General features: G+C 51.8%; 1 protein-coding gene across 1 annotated transcript in view; it reads left to right on the plus strand.

Annotated features, from left to right (window-relative positions):
- LOC144950441 (glutamate receptor ionotropic, NMDA 2C-like) overlaps window positions 1-24,575 on the plus strand; it is a 79,707-nt gene that overhangs the window by 41,419 nt on the left and 13,713 nt on the right. The window contains exons 5-6 of the mRNA XM_078880551.1: window positions 6,270-6,438; window positions 21,750-21,903. Coding sequence (XP_078736677.1) covers window positions 6,270-6,438; window positions 21,750-21,903 — 323 coding nt within the window. The remainder of the gene's footprint in view (window positions 1-6,269; window positions 6,439-21,749; window positions 21,904-24,575) is intronic.

Here is a 24,575-nt window from a genome sequence, read left to right on the forward strand (position 1 = left end):
TGAGTTTGTGGGTCTCTATGCGAGTCTGTGGGTCTCTATATGAGTCTGTGGGTCTCTGTACAGATCTCTAGGTGTGAGTGTGTGGGTCTCTATATGAGTTTGTGGGTCTCTGTGTGAGTCTGCGGGTCTCTGTGTGAGTCTGTGGGGCTCTGTGTGAGTCTGTGGGTCTCTATATGAGTCTGTGGGTCTCTGTTCAGATATGTAGGTGTGAGTTTGTGGGTCTCTATGCGAGTCTGTGGGTCTCTGTTCAAATCTGTAGCTGTGAGTCTGTGGGTCTCTAAATAAGTTTGTGGGTCTCTATATGAGTCTGTGGGTCTCTAGGCGAGTCTGTGGGTCTCTATATGAGTATGTGGGTCTCTATATGAGTCTGTGGGTCTGTATGCGAGTCTGTGGGTCTCTATGTGAGTCTGTGGGTCTCTATGCGAGTCTATCGGTCTCTATATGAGTCTGTGGGTCTCTAGGCGAGTCTGTGGGTCTCTATATGAGTATGTGGGTCTCTATATGAGTCTGTGGGTCTCTATGCGAGTCTGTGGGTCTCTATGTGAGTCTGTGGGTCTCTATGCGAGTCTACCGGTCTCTATATGAGTCTGTGTGTCTTTGTAAAGATTACTTCACCTGGGTGCGGGATAGTAGCGGGGTGGGGGGGGTGTTGGGGGTCACCCCCCCCCCCCCGCTTTGGAGAATTGAAACGTGACCTGAGCCTGGCGACAATGGCACGGCAGGTGAGACGCCGCGCGTGTTTTTCAAAGTTCAGCGAAGTTAAGTCGGCGCTGTGATGAATGGCTCTGTAATCACACCGTGACCTTCACCTCTCTCCCTGCGACTCGCTCGCTCCCTCGCGTTCTCTATCGCTACTCTGCCATTTCTCTTTGTCGCTCTTTCTTTCTCGCTACTCGCTCTCTGTCTCTCTTTTTTTTTTACGATCAGTGGAAACAAGAAGATGCTCGGTGTAGTCGGCACTTTGCTTCGTTCATCATTTCGTAAATTTTATTTTTTTTAATAATAACTTTGGTCTATGTAAACCCCTACCTCTCGCTCGCTCCCTCGCTCGCTCCCTCGCTCGCTCCCTCGCTCGCTCCCTCGCTCGCTCCCTCGCTCGCTCTCTCGATCGCTCACTCGCTCGCTCTCTCGCTCGCTCTCTCGCTCGCTCTCTCGCTCGCTCTCTCGCTCACTCTCTCGCTCTGCACGCAGCCCTTCTCGCAGTCCGACGGCCTCCGACGGGTAGCTCACATCAGCATGCAGAGCTCCCCGTCATCTTCCACCGAGCACACGGCCTCCTCCATCGTCCACTGCTCCTTGAAGGCCGGCATGGCGTGGGTCAGCCACGCTCGCTCTCTCTCGCTCCCTCCTTTCTCGCTCCCTGTCTCTTGCCCCCACTCTCTGTCTTTTTTTTACGATCAGTGGAAACAATACGATGCTCGGTGTATTCGGCACTTTGCTTCGTTCATCATTTCGTAATTTTTTTTTTACTTTGCTTTATGTAAAACTCCCACCTCTCGCTCACTCTCTCGCTCACTCTCTCACTCGCTCTCTCGCTCACTCTCTCGTTCACTCTCTTTTTTTACGATCAGTGGAAACAATAAGATGCTCGGTGTATTCGGCACTTTGCTTCGTTCATCATTTCGTATTTTTTTTTTTACATTTTTAAACTCTGTTTTATATAAAGCCCCACCTCTCGCTCACTCTCTCGTTCACTCTCTCGCTCACTCTCTCGCTCGCTCCCTCTCTCCGTTCTATCGCTCACAACTCTCTCGCGCTGAGCTCTCTCAACCTCTCTCTCGCTCTCTCCCCACTTTCTCTCTCTCTCTCTCGCCCTTTGTCCGCCGCTCCCGCCAGCCGATGCCGCTGTCGCGACGGCCGCACTGCAAATCGAATACCCCCCCCCCCTCCATGACCCCCCCCCTCCCCTGGATGTTGATTGGGGTCTGAATCAGAAGCGTCACCCGCGCAGCGAACCGTGCGCTCACCCTTGACCCGCAGCGCCAACGGTAGCGGAACCAGTGAACCCCCACGCCCCCCACGGCTGCCTCCGCCATAGCACTAGTCCGGTGGTGAACTTAGCCCTAGACAGTCGGTGGTCTCAGGCCTAGACCACTGGATTAGCACCAGGCCACCGGGTCTTAGCGCTAGACCACCAGGACTTAGGTGTAGACCACCGGGTCGTAGGTCTACACCAGAGGTCGCAAACGGGTTTTGATTCCTTACCCGTGCCCGTACCCGGCCGCACCAGGGTCGCAAATGGGTACCCGTACCCGTACCCGGCCGGGTACGGGTACCCGTACCCTACCCGTACCCTACCCGAAATGAGTGACAAACAGCTACTCACCAGTGACTCACGGCCTACCCGTACCCGTACCCGGCGGGGTACGGGTAGCCGGGTATCGGGTAGGGTACGGGTATCGGGTACCCGGTTGCGACCTCTGGTCTACACCATCGGGTCCTGATGGTGCTCCCCACTATCATGCATACAAAGACAAAGATCCCCCCATATAGCCTTGAGAGACTGTTGGGGCAAGTGCTGTTAGCGAGTAGCACCTATGAAGGCCGGCACTGTGGCGCGCGAGCGGGCGGGTTGCCAATTGTTAAATATTTTCACACCGCACCAGGCACAGTGGCCCAGGTAAATCGTCGCTGCTGTTGTCAATGAGCGGGAATTGAACTCGGGTTTGCCGGGTTCGTGGCGCGGTGCAGCTAAATCGCTAAACGTCTACACTACCGCTCACCCCCACTATCATGCAAATACACACGCGTGCATCCATGTGCACGCTCATGCACTAAACCCATCCCCCCCCCTCCTCTCTTCCACCGCCCCTCCAATCCAATTGATTCTCGCAAGGTTACAAAAAGACTCTTTGAAATCCGCGGAGGAGAACGGACAGTGGGCACGCATCAAAATTCAGAAAGACCGGCCGTCTAAGCCGTTATAATTGGTGAACCTTCCCTTGAAAAAAAAATATAATTGCCCTCTCCCGAACAACGAAGCAAACCCGGGCGGTCCCCCGCGGGGAAAAATAAAATAAAAAAATATAAAAATATAGATTTTTTTTCTTTTTCGTGGAAATCCCTCCCGTCCGCTCTGGCACGACGCGTTCTGCCCGTTCTCCGTGGTTGTCACGGAATCCAGACGGGTACGAGCGCTCGGTCGAAGGTCAGAGTTCAAGGTCGCGCATCTTATCGTTAAGGTCCCATCAGCGACGGCGATCGGGATTGATGAGCGCCGAGGGGGGAAGGGGGGCAGGGGGTGGGGGGGCGTTTGCAAACGGGACAGTCTCCATCCTCCCGAAGCAGGAAACAGCTGCTGAATAACAATGCAGGGGGGGGGGCTATGGATCGCATCATTAGCGCCCTGCGCGCGCCGAGTGTGGAGGGCGGATTTCTTAAAGGATGTGCGGTGGTGGCAGCCGTGGCTGATGAGAGCTACGCTGCTGCTACTGCTGCTGCTACAAGGTGGCTCCTGTGATCCGGCGCTGTGAAAGAAGCAGCAGCAGCGAAGGGTTGCTGGAGCACCGCAGAGATGGGGTGTAAAACTCCCTTCTACTCGTGGGTGTACAGCAACACTGTGGACTAATCCCCACCCGTTCCATCTGCACGGTGCAACAGCAGCACTGTGGACTAATCCCCACCCGTTCCATCTGAACGGTGCAACAGCAACACTGTGGACTAATCCCCACCCGTTCCATCTGCACGGTGCAACAGCAGCACTGTGGACTAATCCCCACCCGTTCCATCTGAACTGTGCAACAGCAACACTGTGGACTAATCCCCACCCGTTCCATCTGCACGGTGCACAGCAACACTGTGGACTAATCCCCACCCGTTCCATCTGCACGGTGCAACAGCAGCACTGTGGACTAATCCCCACCCGTTCCATCTGAACGGTGCAACAGCAACGCTGTGGACTAATCCCCACCCGTTCCATCTGCACGGTGCACAGCAACACTGTGAACTAATCCCCACCCGTTCCATCTGAACGGTGCAACAGCAACACTGTGGACTAATCCCCACCCGTTCCATCTGTACGGTGCAACAGCAGCACTGTGGACTAATCCCCACCCGTTCCATCTGAACGGTGCAACAGCAACATAGTGGACTAATCCCCACCCGTTCCATCTGAACGGTGCAACAGCAGTACGGTGGACTAATCCCCACCCGTTCCATCTGTACGGTGCAACAGCAGCACTGTGGACTAATCCCCACCCGTTCCATCTGCACGGTGCAACAGCAGCACTGTGGACTAATCCCCACCCGTTCCATCTGAACGGTGCAACAGCAGTACGGTGGACTAATCCCCACCCGTTCCATCTGTACGGTGCAACAGCAGCACTGTGGACTAATCCCCACCCGTTCCATCTGCACGGTGCAACAGCAGCACTGTGGACTAATCCCCACCCGTTCCATCAGCACGGTGTACAGCAACACTGTGGACTAATCTCCATCTGTTCCATCTGCACGGTGGAGAGAGTTGTCTCCAAGCACACACGTGGATTTTCTCCGAGTGTTCTGCGGTTTCTCATCGCGCGAACATCAACGCTCATTAGTTTGCCAAAAAAGAATACGAAGAACCAGTGGCATGTACATCTGCCGAACGTGAAGAACCAGTGGCATCTACATCTGCAGAACGTGAAAAAACAGTGGCATCTACATCTGCAGAACGTGAAAAACCAGTGGCATCTACATCTGCAGAACGTGAAGAACCAGTGGCATCTACATCTGCAGAACGTGAAGAACCAGTGGCATCTACATCTGCAGAACGTGAAAAACCAGTGGCATCTACATCTGCAGAACGTGAAGAACCAGTGGCATCTACATCTGCAGAACGTGAAGAACCAGTGGCATCTACATCTGCAGAACGTGAAGAACCAGTGGCATCTACATCTGCAGAACGTGAAGAACCAATGGCATCTATATATTCAGAACAGGTTCTTCACATTCTGCAGAACATCTGCAGAATGTGAAGAACCACATTTTGCAGGAGATTATGCAACGTTTAAAGCCATTGCCTGTATTTAGTGTACATGCCATACAACACGTTTGAAATCGACAGGAGTAAATTTGGACTTACGAACAATTCGACTTCCGAACCGACATCTGGAACCCAACTCGTTCGTAAGTAGAGGAGTCCCTGGACACGCGAGAGTTGATCACATTGCCACTCGCTCCGCATTTAAGCACTCGCTTAGAGTTTCTTCAACATTGACTGCATTTGTCAAGGCGCTCTTCCCCCTCCAACCCAGCTTAAATATACGCTTCCAAGCCTGGTGGTGTTCATTCAGACACTGTTTGTTCTTCACCTGAGGACGGCTGCTTGCGTTGTGGCCGAAACGTCGTGAGAATTGTATTTCATTATGTTTTATTTTTATTATTTTATTATTTCCCTTCTACGTGACTTTACCGAAAGAACCAAGAAGATTGACTGCATCGTGCCCCCCCCTGCCTCATCCCCCACCCCCCGCTCGCCTCCCCTCGCCTCCCCCCCGGTTAGCCCCCCCCCACTCCCACACCCTCCCCCCACCCGAAACAAAGTGACGGGTGCAGCGTTGGCAGCGCAGGTGTTGGCGTGACGGGAATTAAGGTTGCTGGGAAGTTCAGAGCTCGGCTGGGTTTTGACGACTCCAGTCAGAGCCACCGTCTGAGCCGCGGGGAGCTTTGTCCCTTCGGGAGCTCTGGGTCGGGGGGGGGTGTGAAAGTCTTTGTAGATCCTCTCTCTCTCTCTGTGTCTGTCTTTAAAAAGTCTCTCTCTCTCTCTGTGTCTGTCTGTCAGTTCGTCCATGTGTCCGTTCCTCTGCACCGCCGTCCCTCCGCTTGTAGCGTGGGCTACGATGACGCTCGTGGAGGTGACCCAACGACGGATGATTTCCTATCTGCGAGACCGAGTCCTCAACAGGCGTCGAGGATTTCAACGCGCGCGTCGCCGTCTGCGTGTGTCCGTGCGAGCGAGCGCGCGCGCGCATGCGGGAGAGTGGTGGCGCATCGGTTAGCGCGCCGCGCTACGTACCACAGCGATTCCCGCAACACGGCCACCAACACCGGCGGCGATGATCTGGTACAGGTCCTGGGTCTCCCCTAGGTCGACTCAGCCTCAAATGAGTACCTGGCGCGGTGTGTAAACATCGCCGCTGGGGGAGACAAAGGCGGTCGTGCACGGTACCGGCCCACCCACCCACCCCGTGGCGGCCTTCATCAGTGCTCCTCGCTAACGGCACTTGCCCCCAACAGTCCGTTAAGGCTATACCGGGGGGGGGTTGTTGAACCTTTGTCTTTGTGCTCAGGAACCTGACGGACACGGGCTCCTACATCAAGCGCTGCTGCAAGGGCTTCTGCATCGACATCCTCAAGAAGCTCGCCAAGGGAGTGGGGTTCACCTTCGACCTCTACCTCGTGTCAAACGGAAAGCACGGCAAGATGGTGCAGGGCCTGTGGAACGGCATGGTCGGAGAGGTGAGCGAGAGGGAGGGAGAGAGAGAGAGGGCGCGCTTCGTTTGAGCTCCTGATTTTCCTATCATATATCTTAAAAACCCGCTTCTAACTGCTTCATTTCTTTACAGATTTTACTCAGTAAGAGTAAGTATTCTGCCTCTTGCACACACAGGTAGTCATATTTGTGTGGTTTCCTATTTTTCTTTACTTTCTGAAGCTTAATAACTCGGGGTGAGGCACAGCCTTCTGAAACACGCTGCTGTTTCTAAGGCGCGGTGGTCAAACCCATAGTTTATTCAAACATCGTTTTCATACTTTAACAGGCTTTTTATACTTTGCTTATTGTTCCGGTATTTCTTCTGCTTATGTTGTTAATCTCAGTTTGCGATTCTCAAACTATTTAAGATTTGTTTTAACTTGTTTCTTGTGTGAGCATTTGCTGTTAAAGCACCGAGTTAGAGCCTCACAATAATTTGAACACTATTGTTGACTTGGCGGATTAAGCAGCCTAATGGTTAATGATTAACTATTGGGCTCCTTACACGCTGGTGCAGAATATTTATTTATTTATGACGTAAATTTATAATTTGATCTCCATTTATTATTTATTTGTACATTCTTTTTTTCTCTATAGGTTAATTTATTCAATAAATAAAAAATACACATAATTTATTAAATAACTTAATTTATTCCTTTTTCTAACTTTCTTTATTTTCTTCAACGAGGATTACTTCTTGATCCTCAGTTTACACTCTCGAAGGGAGCTCTATATAGAAGCGCTACACCACAGTCAGGCAGCGTTTGAGGGTAGGAGGAACTAAATGGCCACCTACGCACAGGCCGCAGCTGCCAATCTGCCCGGAGCCACGAGGCCCCCCACTCGGGCCTCTGCTCCAAGGCCAACCCCCCCAAGCGCGCAGCGAACATTTCCGCCGCGCGAGAACGGCATCCGCTGCTACGCATCGAGCTCCGTCACGATCGAGGAGTACGTCGTGGCCCTGGCCGCCATTGTCCCGCCAGGCACCATCGCCCACGCCGCGAAGCTCAGCGGGAAAGCCGTCTTCTTCCTGACAACGAAGAAGGGGGCCGATGCGGCAGTCGAGAAGGGGATAACCGTGCGGGGAGTGTACGTCCAACTGGAACCCATCGTTTCAGTGGCGGCGCGAATCGTCGTTTCCAACGTGCCGCCCTACATCCCCGACAAGGACATGCTGGAGCACGTGTCCAAGCTGGGCACGGTCGTGTCGCCAGTACGTGCCCTGCCGCTGGGGTGCAGAGACCCCGCCCTGAAACACGTCTTTTCATTCAGGAGGCAGGTGCAAGTCCTACTGACTCCCGGACAACACGGGGAGGGATCGTTTGTGATTGTCTATGCAGGCATTGCCCATAGACTGTTTTATGCCAAGGATTGCATCAAATGCAATCTTTGCAAAGAAGAGGGGCACTTCCGAAGGGATTGCCCTAAACCGACGACGCCAAGGGTCGGAGAAAAGAGTGGGGAGGAGGGAGGCACAGCAGAGGGGGGAAAGCAGCAAGAGCCCCCACTGCAACAAGGCCCCCAACAGCCCACACCGGACCCGCCAGCCACACAGCCTCCTACACCTGAGGTAGTGGCCCCAACATCGCCACCTCAAGCGACTAATCGCAAGAGGAAAAATACAGAAGAAACCGGATCGCAAGGGTCTAATTCAGAGGAGGAACCCCTCCCAGACCTCGAACCGGAAGAAGCGGTGCAACCTCCCACACCAGGGGAGGAAGCAGAACAGCTGCCGGACGCCGACGACATGGTTTTCGCCATCCCGGACGCCACGCCAAGTGACGCGCGGGTGGCGAGGAAGAAACTCGTCAAGAGGAAGAAGCAGCGTGTGTTTGGGGACGGGTTTCCACAGCAGGAGAGCGTGGACGATGAAGGCGACATCGCCACGGAAATCGAACCGTCTACTGCGGTGATAGAGACTCACTCCCCACCAGCTATGCATGAAACGATGACAGATCCTATTGGCTCAGCCCTCGACCAAGAGGAGGAAGTCGGTGGAGAGTCATCAAGCACACTCGCCGAGGATGAAATGGATGGGAATGACGAGGAAGGTCCCCGTCCCACTGCTGACCCAAAACCAGTGGAAGAGACACCCCGGGGCCATCCACCCGAAGAGCCTGAGCAGGAGACATCCCAAGTCGTCCACGACACTGGGGGAGAGGATGCCGCTGGGCCATGCGCCAGCCCAGGCGCTGCAGCTCTTCCAGCAGAGACGGACGCCGAGGAAATCGACTCAGATCGGGACGACTGCCTCAGTGTGGGGAGCGAGAGCAGCCAGGGGTCTACAGTCCTTGACTCTCAGACTTGCCTGGTCTCCTTGGAAGATCTCTGCAAATTCCTTGACGACACCAACGTGAGGAAGGACAGAGCGGACATTGCCATGGTTCGATGGAAGGACAGCAAGGCATTAAAGGCCTCTGTGACTCAAGCCGACAGAGTCCTCGCCAATCAGGGACTCAAGTCCCGGGGCAAGGAGAGGGCAAGGCTGAGATATTTCCGCAAACAAATTATTAAGTGGGAGGACGTGGAGGCAAGTAAAAACCAATGCCTATGTACATCGCCTCCCTAAACGTGAACGGCTGCAGGGAGGCAGTGCGGAGGTTTTCCGCAATGTCTCTTGCGAGGAAACACGCTGCCTCTGTCTTCTTCATTCAGGAGACGCATCTCACGGTCGAGGACGAAGATGACTGGACGAAGGAGTGGGGAGGGGACTCCTTCTACAGCCACCTTGACAACACCTCCTGTGGAGTCGCGACCCTGTTCGCTAAAGGGTTTCATCCCGAACTCATCACCCAGACCGAAGTGGTGAAGGGAAGGCTGCTCGCGGTAACGGTCAGGGTGGGCGATGTCACCACCCACCTACTGAACGTGTACGCGCCGGTCAACAACAAGGAGAAGATCCCGTTCCTGCACCTCCTGAGGAGGCACCTGGCTGGGATCCCGGACGACGAGTGCGTGATTGTGGGTGGCGACCACAACTGCACAATCGGCGCCCTGGATCGTTCGGGAAGGCAGCAGGGGGGAGTTGGGCCGAAGAGGGAGATGCAGGGACTACTGGAGGACGCCGCCTTGGTGGACGTGTGGCGCATACATCACCCAGGCCAACGCCAGTTCACGTACACGAGGACGAGGCGCGATGGCTCGGTGACACAGTCCAGGCTCGACAGATTTTACATCTCTAAGAACTTTGTGACGTGCGCCATAACGTCTGGCATCAGGGCGGCACCCTTCACGGACCACAACCTCATCGTGCTCCGTGTCAAGCTGGAGAGAGCCCGTGAGGGTGCGTCCCACTGGCATTTTAACAACTCGCTGCTGGGGGATGGCACCTTCATAGAGATGTTCGAGGACTTCTGGGAAGAGTGGAGAAAAACCAAAACGCAGTTCGACTCTCTGGCCCAATGGTGGGATATGGGCAAAGTGCACACCAGGCTGTTGTGCCAACAATACACCTGGGGGAGCACCAGACTGAAGAACGCGGACATCACAGACATGGAAGCCCGGGTCCTCGATTTGGAGAGTCGCCTCGCCGAGGACAGTGACCCTGCTCTTCTTCGAGAATACGAGGAGATTAGGGAGCGTCTCAAAGGCCTACAGGAGGAGCAGACGAGGGGAGCGTTTGTGCGATCCCGGGTGAAGCTCATCACCGACCTCGACACGGGATCCCCGTTTTTCTACTCCCTTGGGAGGCAGAACGGGAGACGCAAATACATGGAGTGCCTCTTTGATGGTGACAGTGTCCTGGCGCACGAACTCCAGCAGAAGTCGACCATCATCAGAGACTTCTACGGCAGCCTGTTCTCCCCTGAAGAAACATCGGGAGCGGCCCAGGCGGAGGCATGGAGCGGTCTACCCACCCTGGAGGAAGATGGGAAAGAGCTGCTGGAGCAAAAGCTCACCAGGAATGACCTTGACGCAGCTGTAGGAGGACTGGCCCCAAATAAATCCCCAGGGTTAGACGGGCTAACAGGGGAGTTTTACGCCGCTTTTTGGCCATCCCTACGGGAGGACTACAGAGAGGTGCTGGAGGAAGCCTCTGTCACCGGGGTGATGCCTCAGTCTTGGAGGAGGGCAGTGCTCACTCTGCTTCCCAAGAACGGAGACCTGAGGCACCTACAAAACTGGCGTCCGGTGTCCCTCCTGAACACCGACTACAAAATATTGACGAAGGCTCTCTCCCTGCGACTGAAAGGGGTGATTGCACAAGTCGTAAACAGGGACCAGTCCTACACCATCCCCGGACGATCCATCCACGACGGCATCTTTCTGGTCAGAGACCTCATCGCGATGTCCCAGAGGTTGGGCATCCCAATCGCGTTTCTGGCCCTTGACCAGGAAAAGGCTTTTGACAGAGTTGACCACAAATACCTGCTGGGAACCCTCAAGACCTTTGGTTTTGGAGATGGGTTTGTCCGAACGATCCGCCTACTCTACACCAAGGCGGAGTGCATGATCAAGATCAACGGCACCCTCACTGCCCCCGTCAAATTCGAGCGAGGAGTGAGACAGGGATGCCCATTGTCGGGCCAACTTTATGCACTGGCATTAGAGCCTTTCCTGAGTCTCATAAGGCGGAGACTCAGCGGCCTGGTGCTCAGGGAACCAAGCGTCAGTTTGGTCCTGACGGCATACGCCGATGACATCCTCCTCATCCTTCGTTCCCTGGATGATGTCGCCCTGCTGCACGAGTGTCAGGAGGTCTTTTCGAAGGCCTCCTCATCCAAAATGAACTGGCAAAAGTGCAGCGGCCTGCTGGTTGGAGCGTGGGACATGACCGAGTGTCCGGAGAAGGCAAAAACCATCAATTGGAGCACAACATCGCTGCACCACCTGGGGGTGTTCCTGGGACCAGAGGAGGAACCACCGCAAAGGAACTGGGTCGAGCTGGAGGAGAAGGTGAAGGAGCGGCTGGGCACCTGGAGTCGCCTGTGCAAGTTCCTCACCTTCAGGACAAAGACGTTGGTGGTGAACCAGCTGGTGACGTCCATGCTGTGGCACCGACTCTTCTCCCTGCACCCCCCCATGAGCCTCGTCAACGCGCTTCAGAAGCGAGTCCTCGACTTCTTCTGGTCGGGCAGAGGACACCGGGTCGCGGCTGGGGTCCTGGCCCTGCCACTGGACGAGGGCGGTCACGGGCTGGTGTGCGTGCGGAGTCAGCTGGCCACCTTCCGACTGCAGGCCGCACAAAAGTTCCTGCACACCACCACCCCTGCACCAGCCTGGAGCGTCACGGCCTCCTTCCTACTCAAACAGCTGGGGGGTCTGCAGTGCTCCAAACAACTATTCTATATGGACCTGCAGGGCCTCCCACTGGGACAACTGCCACCTTTCTACAGGAGCGTCCTGCAGACGTGGAGCACCCTCGCCGTCAGGAGGCTGAACCGGCCGCGATCGGCCGAGGATCTGGTCTTCGAACCGATCCTCAGGAACCCGCAGACAAAGCTGCCGTCCACCACCGCCACCCCCGGCATGGAGAGGCGCCTCACCAACGCGCGGCTCACCAGGATGGGAGATCTGGTGGAGCCTGGAACACGGGGCCGGTGGCTCGGACCAGCAGACATGGCCACAAAGACAGGGCTGCAATCGCTCCGGGTGGCTGCCCGGATCCTGGCCGAAGCCAAGGAAGCCTTCTCAGCGGCAGCGGGGAGAACGCCCCCCATCGGCGTTGGGGACGACGAGGCCCCTCTCGGTCCCCCTCCACCGGAGCTCTCCGTTGTGCCGCTGCAGCGCCAATGCCGACAAGCGAAGGCGGATCACAACCTGTGCCGGCTGGAAGACCTACTAGAGGTGGCCTTCGCAAATGTCAAGAGGAAGGTGCTCTACTCCTACATGGTCCGGTTTCACCAACAGGACACCCTGAGGAGCCACAAGGACCATGCCTGGAGGAAAGCCCTGCCCTGCATCTCTCCGGAGAGGCCTCGCTGGAGGCAACTCTACTCCAGCCCGACGTACAACCGCATCGGCGACCTCAGCTGGAGCATCGCCCACGGCACCGTCACCACCAACGCCTCCCTGGCGCGCTTCACCGACACGCCCCCGGAGTGCCGGTTCTGCGGTAAAGTGGAGACGGTGGCGCACCAATACGTGGAGTGCAAGAGCCTGGACTCGCTGTTCAAGGTCCTGAGAAACATCCTACTAAAGTTCAGCCTCCACTTCTCCCCGACGGTCTTCATCTTTGGATACCGAAAGGGCGACGGATCCCAACATCTTCAGGGGCTGGTCAACGTGCTCGTCGGCTACGCCAAGCTCGCCATTTACAGGGCGAGGAAGGTGGCCCTGGAGGGGAAACGTCCGGCCAGCAGCCTGGGCATCTTCCGCGCTCTGGTCGGAGCCAGGGTGTGGCTGGAGTTCCGCCATGCACGGTTGACCCACGCCGTGCCGGCCTTCATGGAGCAGTGGGCGATGGAGGAGGCCGTGTGCTCCGTGGCAGATGACGGGGAGCTCTGCATGCTGTTATGAGCTACCCGTCGGAGGCCGTCGGACTGCGAGGGGGGCGCCGTACATAACGAGAGAGTGAGCGAGAGAATGAGCGACAGAACGAGCGAGAGAGAGAGCGAGTGAGAGAAAGAGCGAGAGAGCGAGCGAGAGAGTGAGCGAAAGAGCGAGCGAGGGCTACATAAAGCCCAGTTTAAAAAAAAAAAAAAAAAATTTTACGAAATGATGACCGAAACAAAGTGCCGAATACACCGAGCATCTTCTTGTTTCCACTGATCGTAAAAGAAAAAGAGAGAGAGGGAGAGAGAGTGAGCGAGAGAGTGAGCGAGAGGGAGGGAGAGAGAGAGAGCGAGAGAGTGAGCGAGAGGGAGGGAGAGAGAGAGAGTGAGCGAGAGAGTGAGCGAGAGAGTGAGCGAGAGGGAGGGAGAGAGAGAGAGCGAGAGAGTGAGCGAGAGGGAGGGAGAGAGAGAGAGGGAGAGAGAGTGAGCGAGCGAGAGAGCGAGAGAGTGAGCGAGAGGGAGGGAGAGAGAGAGAGCGAGAGAGTGAGCGAGAGAGTGAGCGAGAGGGAGGGAGAGAGAGAGAGCGAGAGAGTGAGCGAGAGGGAGGGAGAGAGAGAGAGGGAGAGAGAGTGAGCGAGAGAGCGAGAGAGTGAGCGAGAGGGAGGGAGAGAGAGAGAGCGAGAGAGTGAGCGAGAGAGTGAGCGAGAGAGTGAGCGAGAGAGTGAGCGAGAGAGTGAACGAGAGGGAGGGAGAGAGTGAGCGAGAGGGAGGGAGAGAGAGAGAGCGAGAGAGTGAGCGAGAGAGTGAGCGAGAGAGTGAGCGAGAGGGAGGGAGAGAGTGAGCGAGAGGGAGGGAGTGAGAGAGTGAGCGAGAGGGAGGGAGAGAGAGAGAGCGAGAGAGTGAGCGAGAGAGTGAGCGAGAGAGTGAGCGAGAGAGTGAGCGAGCGAGAGAGTGAGCGAGAGGGAGGGAGTGAGAGAGTGAGCGAGAGAGTGAGCGAGAGAGTGACAGAGAGGTACATAAAGCAGAGTTTAAAAATGTAAATGTATTTTTAAAAAAATTACTACGAAATGATGAACGAAGCAAAGTGCCGACTACACCGAGCATCTTCTTGTTTCCACTGATCGTAAAAAAAAAGAGAGAGAGAATGCGCGGCTGACCCACGACGTGACGGCCTTCATGGAGCAGTGGGCGCTGGAGGAGGGCCACGTGCTCAGTGGCAGACGACAGGGAGCTCTGCATGCTGATGTGAGCTACCCGTCGGAGGCCGTCGGACTGCGAGGAGGGCTGCGTGCAGATGCAGCACTTGTCGTAGTAAAAAAAATATGTACATAGAAAACAGGGGGAGCATAGACATGGAGTAGGGAGAGAGACATTGCAACTAAAAATGGTCTATTTGTTTGTGTTTCTCCCTTGTGATGGGGCTTTGTAGGATGAACGTTGAGATGTATAAAGGGTACGGGGTGATCAATAAGGTCTGAATTGGTCTGTAATAACGTAGGGCACTGATAAGGGGTTGACAGGTATGTAGTGGTGAGTATACTAGTGGTGAGTGTACTAGTGGTGAGTGTACTAGTGGTGAGTGTGCTAGTGGTGAGTGTTCTAGTGGTGAGTGTACTAGTGGTGAGTGTACTAGTGGTTATTGTCTATTTGTTTGTGTTTCTCCCTTGGAATGGGGCTTTGTAGGATGAACGTTGAGATTTATAAAGGGTACGGGGTAACCAATAAGGTCTGAATTGGGCTGTAATAATGTAGAGCACTTATGAGGGGTTGGCAGGTATGAACATAATCTTCCGGTCAGGGCACGCGCAGCGAACCGTCGGACATCGTGCCAAACGACGCGAGGTGTGGGGGGGGGTGAGTGGGTCGATGGACGTGGCGAGTTCCTCGTCGGATGTGGGGAGAGGAGAGAAGCCGGAAGAAAACCCACAGCGGGCGCTCGCAATGTCCCCTCGACGACGCCATCATCATCAGACCCGAAAGTCAATTTTAAAAAAAAATTATATAAATTTAAAATCGCAGCAGCAGCAACCAGCCAGCCAGCCAGCAGGCATCATCGTTAGCCGAACGTTTTTGATTCAATTTCCATTGCAACTCATTTACGATTCGTAATCAGCTGGCAATTTGATTTTAATTGGATGCTGCAACCGTGGAGGGGAATGCGACGCAGAGTTGTTGGGTGAAATATCAAGGGGCGGAGCGCGAACGGAAGGAAGGGCCATGGCAGATGATGTCTGTGTGAGAAAGAACGCGGCTCACATAGCGAGAGAGAAATATAGACTAACATTGCCCATAGACTAGCATTGCCCATAGACTAGCATTGCACCATAGATTAACATTGCCCATAGACTAAGATTGCCCATAGACTAGCATTGCCCATAGAATAGCATTGCCCATAGAATAGCATTGGCCATAGACTAACACAGCCCATAGACTAGCATTGCCCATAGACTAACATTGCCCATAGACTAACATTGCCCATAGACTAACATTGCACCATAGACTAACATTGCCCATAGACTAACATTGCCCATAGACTAACATTGCCCATAGACTAACATTGCACCATAGACTAACATTGCCCATAGACTAATATTGCACATAGACTAACATTGCCCCATAGACTAACATTGCCACATAGACTAACATTGCCCATAGACTAACGTTGCCCATAGACTAACATTACCCATCGACTAACATTGCACCATGGACTAACATTGCCCATAGACTAACATTGCCCATAGACTAGCATTGCCCATAGACTAACATTGCCCATAGACTAACATTACCCATAGACTAACATTGCCCATAGACTAACACTGCCCGGCTACCTTTGTCTCCCCAAGTCGGCTTTGTTTACGCATAGCTCCAGGCACTAATTTCATCTGATTATTTCGCCAAATGTATATTTTTTTATTTTACCAGGTAAGGCGCACCGAGCTAAAGAACCTCTCTTTCAGAAGCAACCTGGCCACCAACAGATAGCCTCAACGAAGTGGCTTATTACGTGGAAATTTATAACATCCAAATACTCTTCTTGGTTCTTTCGGTAAAGTCACGTAGAAGGGAAATAATAAAATACTAAAAATAAAGCATAATAAAATACAATTCTCACGACGTTTCGGCCACAACGCAAGCAGCCGTCCCCAGGTGAAGAACAGGTCTGTCGGAAAGACAGCGTCTGACAGACCTGTTCTTCACCTGAGGACGGCTGCTTGCGTTGTGGCCGAAACGTCGTGAGAATTATTTTATTATGTTTTATTTGTATTACTTTATTATTTCCCTTCTACGTGACTTTACCGAAAGAACCAAGAAGATGAATCCCTGCAGTCACGAAAGCTTTAAATCGAAATCCAAATAATCATTTGAAGCTGGAGTTTTACTGACCCCCGTGGAGGTCCAGGTCCGGTTCAGATAATCGTCACTGGTGTTGGTGCCACGGGCGGGAACCGAACTCGGGTTCATAGCCGGGTTTCGGAGCGCAGCATCACGCGCTCACCGTTCCCGATATATATATAAACCCGAGCGCACGCCGCAATTCCATTCCAATCACGTGCATTTCTACCTTCGGCCGGCGAAATATATTGAGTGCAATTCCGAGCACGCGTCCCGTGGAGCCTCCGCAGAGTGCGTCTTTCTGTTTCTCCATTGCATTTTCTGAGCTTAATGGCCCCGTCGCGGGAAGCCGTTGCGTCGTCCAGGGAAGCCGATTAGAAACGTTGCTTAACACCAGCGAGACATCTTCGCCCGCGCCCACGGGGATCGTAACGGGAGGTATCGCGATTTGAGGCGAGCCCGCGGCTCGAGGTTCGCGATCGGGGTCAGAGGTCAACCTCAGCTCTCGGAAGTTGGAGCTGACCTCACGGCGCCTATTGTGGACGCGGTGGCCATGGAGCAGCCCCGCTATCGTTTCGCCCACACCGCCACTGGTAGAAGGGCATCCCCACTTTAACGGTGGCCTAGAGTCCCTGTCTAGAGAAGGCCTACTCTTTCACCCTAGGCCAGACGTCTTGGCGGAGGTGGGAGTAACCCGCACTTTACTCGGTTGGAATTGATTGGTGGACGAATGCCCACTCGCAAGGCCACGTGCCGGAGTCAGTGTGTGCCGCACAGGGGCGGCTGCCACTGAGCGGTCCCCTAGGCCAGACCACGCAGCGACAATCATCGCCCCCCGACTGGCAGACCGATGCCCGCTCGCAGGGCCAGGTGCCGCGCAGGGACCGCTGCCACCGGGGGTGCCCTTTCAAATGTGTTGAGATGAGATGTGTGAGATGGAGAGTTTTTAAATCCTTTATATTAAGTTCACTTGCTTGCTTGCTTGCGCGCTTACGACCGTGCAAATCTTTCGGTCGTTTTTTAACCCACTTCCCATGATCCAATCGAGCTGACATTTTGCACACAGACTCGTTGTGCGTGACAATAAAATTTCGTGAAAATGTTTTTCCTAAATTTTACACTTTTTAGGAAAAAAATAATTATATTTAATTACCAATTGCTTAATGGTGGCAGGCAATCATCTGACCCATAAGTGGCAGCCATCTCAAGCCAGAGGACGAGAGGACTCTAGCCGCCACGCATATAAAGGATTTATAGTGAAAAACTTTGTTTTTACGGGTTAAATCTTTTTTTTAGATGCCCTGGCGTTTCAGATAATTGCTATATCAAACCAAAATTATGCCACTGGTTCATTATCACCCAAACCCACTTCTCCAAACCGTTACCCCTACCGTTGCAGGGTGTATCTCCGCGGATTTGTGGATTGTAAGTCCAGCGTGCTCACCGTTACGCCACCGTGGAAAATGGCAGCTTAGCTTAGCTCGATTACAATGGACATCATCATCGTCGTCATCTTCACCAGAATCCCCCGGCGTCTTGCGGAGCAAGTCTACTCGCTCGCGCACCCCCAACGATCATTCCTCCTTTGGTTATTCTCGCCTTGTTCGTGAACTGTAATTACAGGGACTCCTCTACTTCTGAACGAGTTCGGTTACAGAGGTTTGTTCATGAGTCGATTTGTTTGTAAGTCCAACTTTATGCCTTTCGATTCCAAACATGTTGTACGGCATGTACATTTAACACTGGGAATGGCTTTAAAAGTTGCATAATCTCCTCTAGACGTAGATGGCACTGGTTATTCACGTTCTGCAGATGTAGATGGCACTGGTTGATCGCGTTCTGCAGATGTAGATGCCACTGGTTCTTCACGTTCTGCAGATGTAGATGCCACTGGTTGATCGCGTTCTGCAGATGTAGATGCCACTGGTTCTTCACGTTCTGCAGATGTAGATACCACTGGTTCTTGACGTTCTGCAGATGTAGATGCTGCTGGTTCTTCACCTTCTGCAGATGTAGATGCCACTGGTTTTTCACGTTCTGCAGATGTAGATGCCACTGGTTCTTCACGTTCTGTAGACGTAGATGGCACTGGTTCTTCACGTTCTGCAGATGTAGATGCCACTGGTTGATCGCGTTCTGCAGATGTAGATGCCACTGGTTCTTCACGTTCTGCAGATGTAGATATCACTGGTTTTTCACGTTCTGCAGATGTAGATACCACTGGTTTTTCACGTTCTGCAGATGTAGATGCTGCTGGTTCTTCACCGTCTGCAGATGTAGATGCCACTGGTTCTTCACGTTCTGCAGATGTAGATGCCACTGGTTCTTCACGTTCTGTAGACGTAGATGGCACTGGTTCTTCACGTTCTGCAGATGTAGATGCCACTGGTTCTTCACGTTCTGCAGATGTAGATGCCACTGGTTGTTCACGTTCTGCAGATGTAGATGCCACTGGTTCTTCACGTTCTGCAGATGTAGATGCTGCTGGTTCTTCGCCTTCTGCAGATGTAGATGCCACTGGTTCTTCACGTTCTGCAGATGTAGATGCCACTGGTTATTCACGTTCTGCAGATGTAGATGCCACTGGTTCTTCAAGTTCTGCAGATGTAGATGCCACTGGTTCTTCGCGTTCTGTAGATGTAGATACCACTGGTTTTTCATGTTCTGCAGATGTAGATGCCACTGGTTGTTCACGTTCTGCAGATGTAGATGCCACTGGTTCTTCACGTTCTACAGATGTAGATATCACTGGTTTTCACTTTCTGCAGATGTAGATGCCACTGGTTCTTCAAGTTCTGCAGATGTAGATGCCACTGGTTCTTCACGTTCTGCAGATGTAGATGCCACTGGTTCTTCGCGTTCTGTAGATGTAGATACCACTGGTTTTTCATGTTCTGCAGATGTAGATGCCACTGGTTGTTCACGTTCTGCAGATGTAGATGCCACTGGTTCTTCACGTTCTGCAGATGTAGATATCACTGGTTTTCACTTTCTGCAGATGTAGATGCCACTGGTTCTTCAAGTTCTGCAGATGTAGATGCCACTGGTTCTTCACGTTCTGCAGATGTAGATGCCACTGGTTCTTCACGTTCCGCAGATGTAGATGCCATTGGTTTTTCACGTTCTGCAAATGTAGATGCCACTGGTTCTTCACGTTCTGCAGATGTAGATGCCACTGGTTCTTCACGTTCTGCAGATGTAGATGCCACTGGTTCTTCACATTCTGCAGATGTAGATGCCACTGGTTTTTCACGTTCTGCAGATGTAGATGCCACTGGTTTTTCATGTTCTGCAGATGTAGATGCCACTGGTTCTTCACCTTCTGCAGATGTAGATGCCACTGGTTCTTCACGTTCTGCAGATGTAGATGCCACTGGTTCTTCACGTTCTGCAGATGCAGATGCCACTGGCTCTTCACGTTCCGCAGATGTAGATGCCACTGGTTCTTCACGTTCTGTAGATTTAGATGCCACTGGTTCTTCACGTTCCGCAGATGTAGATGCCACTGGTTCTTCACGTTCTGTAGATGTAGATGCCACTGGTTCTTCTCGTTCTACAAATGTAGATGCCACTGGTTCTTCACGTTCTGTAGATGTAGCTGCCACTGGTTCTTCACGTTCTGTAGATGTAGATGCCACTGGTTCTTCACGTTTTGCAGATGTAGATGCCACTGGTTCTTCACGTTCTGTAGATGTAGATGCCACTGGTTCTTCACGTTCTGCAGATGTAGATGCCACCACCGCCATCTATTATGCGGCAGTTGAGCTTACAACTCTCAGTCCGAACTGGCAACTGGACATACGAACAAGTTTGTTAATATCTCCGAAAGTTCGTAAGTCGAATGTTCGTAAGTAGAGGTGTCCCTATACTCGATTCATCATTTCATTACGTCGGCCGCAGCTGTACCAGATGCCTCTTCTTCTTGCTCCGGCAGGGAGCACAAAAATTACGTGACCGACCACCGCCGCGGGATTCCTCATTTCAAGAGACATTCGGGGGCGGGGGGGGGAGCAATACCCCCCCATCTGTCGGCGGCTCGTCGAGACGAAACGTCGGACAACCGCGCCGGAAACGAGCGCGCGGCTCGCCGCAGAGGCGCACCTGAGCGTTTTTGGGGCCAATCTCCTTCCACCCCCCCCCCCCCCCGGCGAGACTCTGTGCCCTAAGGCATTCGTTTTCTCCCTAAAAGCCCGGCTGCTATACACGGTCTTTTTTTCTTTGCGTTCGTCTTGTTTTCCCGGTCAAGGTTATTCCAATTGCGAATATGTCCAGAAAGAGTAGCTAAGAGAAAATCACTAATAATAGTTTGATATAATAATAACAACAGTAATATATAAATAAAAAAATGCTGCCTGCGAGCCGAGAGCAATAATGAATTAAATTGAACATTGTGCGGGGGTTTATGAGCCTAGTACAGGTACATTGGTGCTCATGCCGGTGACCCACATTAGACCCCAAGACTCCGAAATCCCGTCGGCTGTACGGATCGCATGTACACGCGCGCGCACACGCAAGACACATATTGCCCCGTATAGCCTTCACCGACTTAGGAGGGACAGTGCTGTTAGCCAGTCGCGGCGCCGATGATAAAGGACCAGCAGGGCGCACGGAAGGGGTGGGTGGCCCAGAGGTCGCAACCGGGTACCCGATACCCGTACCCTACCCGATACCCGGCTACCCATACCCGGCCGGGTACGGGTACGGGTACCCGTTTGCGACCCTGGTACGGGTAGGCCGTGAGTCACTGGTGAGTCACCGTTTGTCACTCATTTCCCAACGTCTTGTCTCTTCTCACAATTCAAGTTCCTAGAATCAACCCACCCGCGCCTGCAACATGGCTTCATCCCAGAGGTCGCAATCAGGTACCCGATACCCGTACTCTACCCGAGGTCGACTCAGCCTCAAAACGAGTACCTTGGATGCTGTGTGTGTGTAAATATCGCCACCGGGGAGACAAAGGCGGCCGGGCGTGGTTGCTGGCCACCAACACTCTCACATGTGGCTGTTGCCGGCCTGGATGGGTGCCGCTCGCTGTACTGGCAACTTGACCCCGACGATGCTTGTGGGTGGGGGTGGTGGTCGTGGTGTCGGTGGTAGCTGTGCTGGCGGTGGTAGTAGTGGTGGTGGTAGCGGTGGAGGTGGTGGTGAATGTGGTCGTGGTGGTTTCAAGATCGGCCTCTGTGGCGGAGGCTCGTGAAGGACGCTGCTACTGGGCAGTTGGAGGCAGTCGCCCTCCAGCAACAGCTGAGAGCAGAGGAGCGACGCTCACAACAACGAGCGGAGCACCGGGCAGCTAAACAGCAGCAAGTTGGCACAGTAGGGGGAACAGCTGGTGGTGCATCTGCCAGTCATCTCAGTCAGCCACCTGGGTCTGTCCCATGACCTCCTGTCAGTGAAGCCTTCGACACTTCACGTGGCCTCAAAGTGCACCTCGCATGCCACAGGCACCGTGGTGACGTCACCGTCACTTTATGTCGAATGGCGTATTTTGGCATTGGTTGTCGATGACCTTTGTCTTTGCGTTGCAGGTGCTGTACAAGCGGGCGGACATCGCCATCGGCTCGCTCACCATCAACGAGGAACGCCAGGAGGTCATCGACTTCTCGGTGCCCTTTGTCGAGACGGGCATCAGCGTCATGGTGTCCATCTCCAACGGCACTGTGTCACCCTCCGCCTTCCTGGGTACGGCGCAGCAGTAGTAGAAGAGGTAGCAGCAGCAGTAGTAGGAGAAGCAACAGTAGTAGCAGGAGCAGTCACGGTAGTAGAAGCAGCTCATTTGTAATTGTGACGCTGGCACGCGAGGGGTCTAACGCATGCGAGCGACGCCGTGGGAATTTTAACGTCCAGTGTGTTCGAAGCGCCCGCAGTATTAATCGGGGTAGCTGCTCGATCCGAACCCACGAACCTCTCGCAAACGATGTTCAGGGTGTAGTAACTACATCATGAGTGGTGTAGTAACTACATTATCAGTGGCCTAGTAACTACATCATCAGTGGTGTAGTAACTACATTATCAGTGGTGTAGTAACTACATTATCAGTGGTGTAGTGACTACATTATCAGTGGTGTAGTAACTACATTATCAGTGGTGTAGTAACTACATTATCAGTGGTGTAGTAACTACATTATCAGTGGTGTAGTAACTACATTATCAGTGGTGTAGTAACTACATTATCAATGGTGTAGTAACTACATTATCAGAGGCGTAGTAACTACATTATCAGTGGTGTAGTAACTACATTATCAGTGGTGTAGTAACTACATTATCAGTGGTGTAGTAACTACATTATCAGTGGTGTAGTAACTACATTATCAGTGGCGTAGTAACTACATTATCAGTGCAGTAGTAAACTACATTATCAGTGGCATAGTAACTACATTATCAGTGGTGTAGTAACTACATTATCAGTGGTGTAGTAACTACATTGTCAGTGGTGTAGTAACTACATTATCAGTGGTGTAGTAACTACATTATCAGTGGCATAGTAACTACATTATCAGTGGTGTAGTAACTACATTATCAGTGGTGTAGTAACTACATTATCAGTGGTGTAGTAACTACATTATCAGTGCAGTAGTAAACTACATTATCAGTGGCATAGTAACTACATTATCAGTGGTGTAGTAACTACATTATCAGTGGTGTAGTAACTACATTATCAGTGCAGTAGTAAACTACATTATCAGTGGCATAGTAACTACATTATCAGTGGTGTAGTAACTACATTATCAGTGGTGTAGTAACTACATTATCAGTGCAGTAGTAAACTACATTATCAGTGGTGTAGTAACTACATTATCAGTGGTATAGTAACTACATTATCAGTGGCATAGTAACTACATTATCAGTGGTGTAGTAACTACATTATCAGTGGCATAGTAACTACATTATCAGTGGTGTAGTAAACTACATTATCAGTGGCCTAGTAACTACATTATCAGTGGTGTAGTAAACTACATTATCAGTGGCATAGTAACTACATTATCAGTGGTGTAGTAAACTACATTATCAGTGGCCTAGTAACTACATTATCAGTGGTGTAGTAAACTACATTATCAGTGGCATAGTAACTACATTATCAGTGGTGTAGTAACTACATTATCAGTGGTGTAGTAAACTACATTATCAGTGGCATAGTAACTACATTATCAGTGGCCTAGTAAACTACATTATCAGAGGCCTAGTAACTACATTATCAGTGGAGTAGTAAACTACATTATCAGTGGCATAGTAACTACATTATCAGTGGTGTAGTAACTACATTATCAGTGGCATAGTAACTACATTATCAGTGGTGTAGTAAACTACATTATCAGTGGCCTAGTAACTACATTATCAGTGGTGTAGTAAACTACATTATCAGTGGCATAGTAACTACATTATCAGTGGTGTAGTAAACTACATTATCAGTGGCCTAGTAACTACATTATCAGTGGTGTAGTAAACTACATTATCAGTGGCATAGTAACTACATTATCAGTGGTGTAGTAACTACATTATCAGTGGTGTAGTAAACTACATTATCAGTGGCATAGTAACTACATTATCAGTGGCCTAGTAAACTACATTATCAGAGGCCTAGTAACTACATTATCAGTGGAGTAGTAAACTACATTATCAGTGGCATAGTAACTACATTATCAGTGGTGTAGTAACTACATTATCAGTGGCATAGTAACTACATTATCAGTGGTGTAGTAAACTACATTATCAGTGGCCTAGTAACTACATTATCAGTGGTGTAGTAAACTACATTATCAGTGGCATAGTAACTACATTATCAGTGGTGTAGTAAACTACATTATCAGTGGCCTAGTAACTACATTATCAGTGGTGTAGTAAACTACATTATCAGTGGCATAGTAACTACATTATCAGTGGTGTAGTAACTACATTATCAGTGGTGTAGTAAACTACATTATCAGTGGCATAGTAACTACATTATCAGTGGCCTAGTAAACTACATTATCAGAGGCCTAGTAACTACATTATCAGTGGAGTAGTAAACTACATTATCAGTGGCATAGTAACTACATTATCAGTGGTGTAGTAACTACATTATCAGTGGTGTAGTAAACTACATTATCAGTGGCATAGTAACTACATTATCAGTGGTGTAGTAAACTACATTATCAGTGGCGTAGTAACTACATTATCAGTGGTGTAGTAACTACATTATCAGTGGTGTAGTAACTACATTATCAGTGGCGTAGTAACTACATTATCAGTGGTGTAGTAAACTACATTATCAGTGGTGTAGTAAACTACATTATCAGTGGCGTAGTAACTACATTATCAGTGGCGTAGTAACTACATTATCAGTGGCGTAGTAACTACATTATCAGTGGCGTAGT

This window comes from Lampetra fluviatilis, chromosome 58 (genome assembly GCF_964198595.1).
Source record: "Lampetra fluviatilis chromosome 58, kcLamFluv1.1, whole genome shotgun sequence".
NCBI classification, from domain to species: domain Eukaryota; kingdom Metazoa; phylum Chordata; class Hyperoartia; order Petromyzontiformes; family Petromyzontidae; genus Lampetra; species Lampetra fluviatilis.